The sequence below is a fragment of the Thalia democratica genome, chromosome 1, assembly GCF_965202585.1.
Source record: "Thalia democratica chromosome 1, ktThaDemo2.hap1.1, whole genome shotgun sequence".
Classification (NCBI taxonomy): domain Eukaryota; kingdom Metazoa; phylum Chordata; class Thaliacea; order Salpida; family Salpidae; genus Thalia; species Thalia democratica.
This window is the reverse complement of record NC_139165.1, coordinates 37,590,926-37,600,578: the sequence shown is the minus strand read 5'-3', so window position 1 is coordinate 37,600,578 and position 9,653 is coordinate 37,590,926. Positions and strand designations below refer to the sequence as shown.

At 24.2% G+C, this 9,653-nt stretch overlaps 1 protein-coding gene across 1 annotated transcript; it reads left to right on the top strand.

Moving 5' to 3' along the window:
- The first annotated feature begins 560 nt into the window (after positions 1-560).
- LOC145835682 (polyubiquitin-like) lies at positions 561-3,498 on the top strand. The gene is made up of 5 exons (XM_082943381.1): positions 561-574; positions 1,782-1,900; positions 2,635-2,724; positions 2,941-3,162; positions 3,362-3,498. Exons 1-5 carry the CDS (start codon positions 561-563, stop codon positions 3,496-3,498), a joined length of 582 nt encoding a protein of 193 aa, XP_082799507.1.
- Positions 3,499-9,653: the final 6,155 nt, after the last annotated feature.

Below are 9,653 nucleotides of genomic sequence, written 5' to 3'. Positions count from 1 at the left end.
AGTTATATTGACTTATAACGGATACTAATAATAAACACCGTTTTGTAACAAGTTAATTTAAAACAGCTTATATAAGGTAATGAAAATTACTTTTGTAAGTCAATAAAAAGTTACTATTGGGTTTATTTTGAACATAAAATAAGACATCCAATAGAGAGAGCACCCAAAGGTGAAATTAAATATTAAATTGTGTACTTCTTAAATTCTTACTATTTTACTGTTTTTTGACTTAAACTTGAGAAGTTAATTAAGTGTTTGAATAGACACAAAGTTTCATTGTTTACGATTCTCAAAGTTAGTTAAGTTATTATAGTTAGTAAAACTTGACATGTGCTTGAAAATTTTACCAGCAGTTTGAGTAGACATTGAAAAAATCATTATTATAATTAGTAACGGTTTTATTTAACGCCTTTCAATGTGCCTGTCAATATAAAGATTAAAAGTGTTTTCAACCAGCAAAACAAAAAAATTTCATTCAATGATACATCTCATGAATTTTCTTCCAAACAACAAACACTAAATGATACCAGCATTCAAGCAGCATTCTTACCAGGGACATCATGGGATTTCTGAGGTTCATAATGTTTATCAGTAGTCTAGCAACTATTCGGGACCAACTTGCTAGATTTTAAGCAAATCATCATTTAAAAGTCCGAAAATAAAGTAGCATATAGTTTTTAAATAATTTACGTTTGGTAGGTATTCTATCGTTTTAGATAACTTAATTTTTTAGGCAATGTTCGAAAATTACCAAATTTGAACGTTTATATGCAATTATTATATAACGATGGTACTAGGATTTTGTTTGAGATAGAAACATTTTAAACTATTTTAAATGTTTTTTAAATAGTTAAAACTTATAGTTAAAAAGTTCTAATTTTATATTGCTTTAGTATTCTAACAACGATGAAACTAATAATAAAATAGACGTAACAATTGAATAATAGTAATCTAATGATTTTATAAAACTAAATTTTGTCAATTTTCAACGATTGAACAATTTTCAACGATTGTAGTGTTGCTCTAACCTACCCTTTGTAGGCGATAAGATTTTTACTATAGTGTTGCTTTATTTGCTTAATTCTTTTTTAGTGTTTGTATGATTGTATTTATCAGCTTTAAAGTTAGTATTTTGATTAGTTTGGCGTAATTGACTTTATAATTAACGATTTTTTGCTTATGATACTTACTACTGATACAATATGAATAAAATATATTTTTCTTTGCTTTGTATGCAACGATGAAAATAGCTAAAAATCATTTGGATTTTACACTGAGTGTCTTTTGTATACTGATAAAAATATTATATGGCTCTATAAATTTTATGTTTTTAAATTTCATTATTAAATCAAGTAAACTTTATGTAGTAAATATTAAAAAACGTCTTTATTACTAAAGTTATGACTAACCGTTCAAATGTTGAATATTGAATCTTTAAAATTAAGAAACATGAGTAGTATCATAATGCTGAGATCAAAGGGTCTAGAAACAAATATAGCTAATGTTATGTTTTAATAGATTGTTCTTCAATAATAAAAAATTAACTATAAATATAAAATATAAATGCTTTAACCATCTCAAAAATTTTAAACTTAAACTGCAACTATTTCTTTATTAGTATTTCTAATACAGTTTTTGTTAAATACATTTTGATACGGAACTTTTAAAAAATTTGATATACTTTTCATCAATAAACACCTTTATTTATTTATTTTAAAAATTGTCAATTTTAAATTTCTCTTAATTCTATTATCTAAAAAAAAATTGTAAAATTTTAACAGGATTTTAAATAAAACCAACATGCTTATAAAAGTAGATACCATGAACAGATGGTTTATGCTTTCTGTGGATCCCTTTGACACATGTGCGATCGTCAAAGCTAGAATTCAGGATTGCCAAGGTTAAAACAATTAAATTACTGCTTTAAAGAGTTAATTTATTTATAAATCCGATAGCAGTAGTAGACGATTAGCTTTGTATTCTAGCTGTTTTTGTTTTACTTACTGATAAGCCTTTGTTATTGGTATGTTACAAAATTAATTTATAAACTTATAAGTAAACTAAATTAAGGTTCTAAAAGTTATAAAGTAAAATTTCGGTATTACCAATGTATTCTAGTAGAATAAATATAGCTCGGATTTGGTTAGTTGTTAACCCCTACAACAATTTTATTTAAACGACTTTAGTGTCTAATTGTACTTATTGATATGTTTTACGAATTAACTGTAAGAAATTACATACATATCATTTAAATATCCTATATTTTGTTTTCATAACTGTAAAATGATAAAAAATGTTATAAAAAATTCTAAAATATTATAGTTTTTAAATATCATTTGACTTATTGAATTTTTTTCTGAAGAGTGAGATTAAAAAAAACTGTGGTAAAGAAAACTAATTAAATTTGATAATTTAAAAAAAAAACTTATGTTTAGTTAAATTATTTGATGCAGTAAACTATTACTGCAAAGTGTATTATTAAATTTGTAAAACATCTTTTAATAGGCTTTCTTTATGACATGCAAAAGTTGTTTTTCAATGGAGAGCAATTGGAAAGCGAAAAGTCGCTTAACGACTACAACATCCAGGACGGGTCTTCGGTTGCATTGACTGTTTCCAATATGAAAATTTAAGTGAATGAGTTTGGCGGTGAGACTTTTGAGTTGGAAGTCAACCTAACAGACACCGCTGCGATTCTTAAAGCGAGGATCGAGGATAAAAGGGGTTAGTGTGAAAAGACTGTATTACATAATAAACTGATTAGCAAATTTAAGTTGATAAAGTAACAATGAAAAAATTTTAACTTTTAGAAGGATACTTGATAAAATTTACAATATTTATATAACTAAAATATTGTATTTAATTATAGAGATAGTATAGCGTTAGTTCTGCTAAAAGACTAGTTCTTAGTACAGTTAATCAATATCATGCTTATTTCAGGTATTCCTTTCAGCAAACAAATATTGAGCTTCGGACAACAAGAGCTTGAAGATGGAAAAACTATATCCCAATACAGCGTTAAGGAGGGATCTGCTATTGACCTCAGGAATGCTGATAAAATGAAAATTTTCGTGAAAAATTTGACCGGTCATAAAATAACGTTCTTTGTAAACGCTTCTGACACGATTGAAAGTCTTAAGGCTAAGATTGGAGAAAAGGAAGGTAAATTAGGACACGTGTGCATTATATGTTAAATATGTAGATTGAAATAATATAAAATCTAAAAAAAATAGTTTTAAACTACATCATAGTTGTTTTGAAAAATAAAAATTTAGTTATGTTGAAAACTATTTAACAAAACAATGAAAAACAGTAGTATTTTTATAGTTTAAGTACATCTTTTGAAAGTAAAATATTTCAGGTCTTACTGTTAGACAACAACGTTTGATCTTCCAGGGTAGACAGTTAGATGATAGTAAAACTTTGACAGACTACAATGTTGCCGAAGAATTTACTATTCATTTGGTTTTGAGACTTGTTGGCGGAAAATGTCTTTAGTGTGAAACTAGAGTCTTAAGAGACGTCAACGTAAACAATTTTGGCATTTTAGCAAAACACCATGGCCGAACAGTAGTAGAAAATAATTTCTCTAAATTTGTCTAGCTATATAATTGAAATGAATGATGATGTGTTTTTTATCCTTTCATTTAGTGTGTCTCAATTTAAATTAGTTTTTATTTACTGTTTTATCTTTAGTGATTATAACAAACATGTTTGATATATAAGTTTTAATAAAAGAATGGTAAATAGTTTTTACAGTATGTCTACAACACTGACTTATAAAGTTCTGCAATTTTCTGTTGAAGATTAACAAAACAAAATTGGCTTGATAATCAGCTAAAACAGAAATTTTAGTTATTTTCCAAAATAATTTTATTTCATATAAATTTGTTGTAATAAATGTTGTAAATATTGAACTTAAACAAGCTTATTTTATTAATAGTGTTTTATGAGGTAATCAGAAATGTAAGAGCTATCAAGATTTCTTAACTAAAAGTACAATGTGTTAATAACCTAATGTCATACTATTTTAAGTGAAGTGAATAAAAAATTTCAATTAGTATTTTAAGTTTAAAATAGCAAAAAAGATGTTGACTATTTTGTTGAATAACTAATCAAACTTTCATGGAGATACTAACTTGTGAAATATGTTAGAAATAGAATATAAACAATTAAACTAATTTTTATTCAGGTGAAACTTGACTTTATAAGGTATAAAAATATATTAAGTTATAAAAATAGTTAGGAATAGTTTAAAATTGAAAGTTTTAGCAAAATATTTAAAATTTTATTAGAACGTGATACTTTTCAGTCTGGAAGAACTTGACCATTAGTTTTTAAGCTAAACTTTAATTTTACAACAATAATTACTATAGTTACAAATGAAAATATAAGTTTCACTATAGTAAAGGTAAAACTTTGAAATGACAAGTTAAAGGTATTAAAACGACAACTTGTTAAAAATTTAAAATTTTAAGTTAAACCCTTTTTTTTTTGTTTTTACGTATCATAGTTTTGTACTTTCTTTGTATGTATTTTTATGATTCTCAATTATTCTTTTATCGTACTTTTCAACAAAACTTGATGTATAGTTTATAAACCAACACATTGTGTTATCAATTACTTATTCAAATTTTTACGATCGTTAATAAATTTGTCTAAAATTGGTTTTGCGATTTTTTAAATAGTATGATATTATTTATTTACTGCTTTATAAAACACATAAGTAAAATTTATACAAATTTTGAAATGTTTTCGAAAACTATTTTCGTCAAAACACATTATTCAAAATAACAAGGTTAAGATTACTATATATAATTGTTTTGTTTCTCGAATTACTATGCAACTATTTTAGATATATCTAAACTAGTTTTAAGTATTAGGTTCACTGAAGTTGGAGTGACTTTAAATGCTATTTTACATAACCTTAATGAAAATTTAAATCGGACAAGTTTGTTTATATTATCAAATTTTGTAGATTTTGAATTACGTATAAAGTTTTGTGAAATATGTGCTTAAAGCTAATCAAAAGAATATGTCTTTTAAGAACAAGAAGTCTTAAATATATACTTTTTCTATCATTTCATTAAGTTAAAATAGTTTAAGATTTTGCTAGTAAGTATTTAAATTAAATAAATTACAAATGCTTAGTTAGTTACTTTAAACTACTTATATAAGTTTTGTTTAAGAAGATTCAAAATTAGAAATGTTTTAAAATGAACTTATGTAAATTTTGTATCTACTTATTAACAATTTTATAGTAAGGTTTAAGAAATTAAAAACAAATTATTTTTTAAAAATAAGATACAAAAGTTTTAATATCTAAAGATCTATCAAATACTAGTTTGACTTTTAAGTTAAAAAAGTTATACTTTTTTTAATGCTTATAAAATACACAGCAAATATTTGTTAATACAAAACCAAAAACAGTAAACAATTTTTTTAGTTTTTCTTTGTTAAATAAAGCAATTGGTTTTTTAAATGTAAAAGTTACTTAAAATGGTGGTTATTTTTTAAACATCAATTTAAACAAATAGATATAACTTAAGATTTATTTAATTCTACCCACGAGCGGAAGTCATGTGGTTATATTGAGATAATTTAACTCAGAATTAATGGTTTAGTTCACATAAACTTATTATATTTTTTTATAAACTAAACCATTTAGCTCTATAAACAACGACGCATCAAAATTGATGATGTTTGTATTTACAAAACGTCATAAATAAATGTTTATTAAATTTGATACAGAAAAATTTAATTCCGAGTTGAAATTTAAATGTTTTGTAATGGTATGTTAAAAGGTGTTTTTGTACTTTTGTATAAACTTAGAAATTAGTTTTATAAACTTTTTAAAATCTTTAGAACCAAATTTGTTTACGGCTAAAACTTTTTTCCTCAAAGTGTGACTCTACAATTACATAATTGTCTACATAATTGTTATTTAAAGTTAATACTAGCGAAATTCTGAATCCAGTCTTAAGTTAAATAAGTTTAATAAGTACAGTTTGTTAAGCATTAACTCCTCTTGTGGTATTTTCATTGTTTTACAAATAATTTAAACGTATGTTAACAATAATATTTTAAAGCACATAAAATTATTGTAACTTAAATTTTAGCAATTTTGCAAGCAACTATTTGTATGAGACAAACAAGTTTCGTTTTATCATTTTAGTAAGTTTATTTTAGGTAAACTATAAAAAAATTCAGCAAAATGAGTTAGTTTTAAACAACAGCCAAAAATTTGCGATCAAATTTTCTTAAGTAATTTACCATAAAAGTTATAATGTTTCGATATTTTAAACTCATATGACACTTTTCATTTGCCTTTTCATAAAACACGTTAAGTAAAAATTAAACATCTTTATAATTTTGTTGAAAAAAACAAGTTTTGTCTAAAAACTTTATTTAAAAATTAGAACCCTAAAGACTAAAAAAATAGTTTTTTTTATAATTTATGTCCTGAAAAGAATTAAAATCTTTCTAAACTAGTTTTGAAAACAAGCTAAACTAAAATTAAAATAACTTGCATTTTTATTTTATATAGGCTTAATAAAAATTTAATTAAAAAAATTAGAAAACTTGATTTCTGAAGTATAGTTTTATGGAAAATTTTCATCATTTTAAGTACAGTTAAAAACTTAACACTAATGAACATCTCAAATTTCCTTTATAGATTGGTCATAATTAATCAAAACATAATGTTATTTAATAACAAAAGTTTAAATTTCTTTCCAGTATTTGCTTTAGTTGTCATAGTTTAAGATTTTTGTAAAAAGACCTATTTGTTTCAAACTAATTCAAGCAGTAAATAACAAAAATTGGTTTTTATATCTTCTAAAACAGCTACTTAACATTATTACTTTACTAAGTGTCAGTACAAATTTGATTTATATAACATTAAAGTAATTTTTATTTCTCATAAATTGTAACAATATAACTGAATACCATTAAAAAAAAAACTTAATTATCATTTAATAAATATATACTAAAAAAATAGTTTATTCTTCTAATTTTTGTTATACCTTTAAAAAATTTCTTAAATGTCAATACTTTATTAGATAAATAAATAATATTTACAGTATAAGCTAAAACAAATGTTATTACGGTCGGTCTCAGTATTTTACATGGATATCATCACAAATTCATAACAGGAAAAATGTCAACAGAAGTACCAGCTTTGTTGTACAAAAATCGGTATAGCGCTCAAAAGTACTTTGATGTTGTTGTTTCTTTGATTGCTGAAAACAACAAAAAAGTAACCAGTGGCATGGAATGTTGTGAGTTTAATAACGATAGATCGTTAGATTTTTCATCAGTTGAATATTTTCATGACAGAACTTTGCCTAGTGGTTCTATTGTATGGAAAAATAAAAAAAAATCTAGACATCTTTAGAACAATGAGTTAAAGAACAAAGCAGTTCAGTGACATGTAGAAAGAAAAAACTACTGTGCTTGTAAGTTTTTTGAAAAATTTATATATGATGACAGGGTCTGTTTATTCGCAAAATTGTTTGAAATATGACACAAAAACAAGTAAGTGGAAACATTTAGAAGAAGTTAATAAAATAGAACATGCATCTTGTACAGTTTTTGAAGGTAAAATTGTTGTTGCCGGTGGACTTTTTGTTGGTAAATATAGTTAGCTAAGGGCTTATGATTTTTATAAAAATAAATGGATTCACTTGCCTGACATGATTTATGCGAGAATGAACCACAGTTTAGTTAGTATGGATAACAAAATGTTTGTAATTGGTGATATGTGGAACAAAACGTGTGAATTGTTTGAGAGTTTCAACAGGAAGTTTACTTTAATAAAGGAACTTGATAAACCTTTTTGTCTTACTTTGTCAGCTGTTGCCATCGGTAACAAAATTATAGTATATCTCTCGTCAGAAGATCCAACTATAGCTAAAATGGTTTGGATGTATAATGTTATTACGGATGAGTGGAAACTATTAAAAGATTTCGGTACTGACAATGTACTGTGTTGTTCATCAGTTCCAATCTTATAGGTAGATCTTATAGGCTAGTTTAAATATGCTTTTAGTTGAAACTATAAAAAACTTGTTTATGTTTATTTAAGTAATTAAATTTTTAAGAAGGTTTATCATTATGTTTCATTTGTTATCGGAAATACAAGAAATTTTTAAAATTAATGTGTTTATAGGTATCTCACTAGTTTTTGATTTTAATTGATATTATATATAGACTGTTTATTTACCCTGAAAAAATTTTTATAATCTTGATGAAATGAACACTTTGTTATCTTATTGATTATAAAATGTTGTTACGTTATCATTTGTTTAGCATTACACTATTCTTTTTTAAAGAATCTAATAAAACAAACTGAAAACTTCGACTTTTTACTTTTGATTTTTCTAACATAACACCCATGAAAAGAAAGAAACATTTTTAATAAATAAAAACAGTGATTTTATTACTATCTATTAGCTGTTTTTTTAATAAACTTACTACTTACATTTTTTATTAGAATTGTAACTTGTTTTAAATTAAACAATTTAAAATTCTCGACTTAAATGTCTTTAAAAATATTTTAATCCAATATTTATTTTAACAGTTATAACTTTTAATATTATTTCACTCCTTAAATTATATTTCACTTGCATATAAAAAGGTCAACTGAAATAAGACGTACGAACTATTTGCAAACTGTCCACATTTTTAAAAGCTCTGCTTTAAAACTTAAACTAGCACCCGTTAATTAGTAATTTTAATTATTTTTAAGTGTTAGGAGTTTTTATCGCCCCTAGACATTTTCTTTTACATTATAATACATTACCAAATTAAAACTTTAGATTACATAAACTTTATCCAATAGGCAATTTAACAAAAAAATTCTAAATTGGTAGCTAAAATATATTATTTAAATTTAACACTAATTTAAACAACAATTTAGTTACGTCATAAATATAAGTTAGAAATGTTGATCTAAAAATTTTAACAGTCTGTTTATAACATTATCAAATGCCAGTGTTGTGTTTATTATTCTGTTTCTGTTTTTTTGGCAACTAACTTCAATGTGCGTCATGTTTTACGATTTTAACGTATATGACATTATAAATTGTTTTTCTAGTCTATATTACCAACATAATTCGTAAAAGCGTAACATAAGCATTACATTTTTACTCAAGTTTAGTATCTTTGAGTTTAATTTTTGTTGTTAAACCATTAGACTTTATTTTATTTTACTTCTTTTTATTTCGTTCAAAATCTTTTTCAGATTTGTTTACAACAATTGAGGATCTACTATCTGTAAGTATAGGAGTGAAACTTAGTTTTGTTAGTAATAAAATGCTGAAATAAATATTCGATCTTTTATTAGATACAAAATTAAAACTTGTAAACTTCTTATGTTAATCATCAAGCATAAAAAATTGCTTATGTCAAACTGAAACATTTTCAAAAGTGTACTGAAATTATTACTGTTTTGAAAGATTTTAAAATTTTGTAATGAAAGTCATAAAGTTACTTCTAAATCTAAAATATTTTTTTAAACTATAAAAATACAGTATTTGCTAATTTTGTTAATTGTTAGTATATCACTTTGATATCTGAGCTTAAGATATTTTTTTCTTGAATATATATGATTTATTAACTTTAAATTTCAACAAGGTCTTCATAAATAAGTA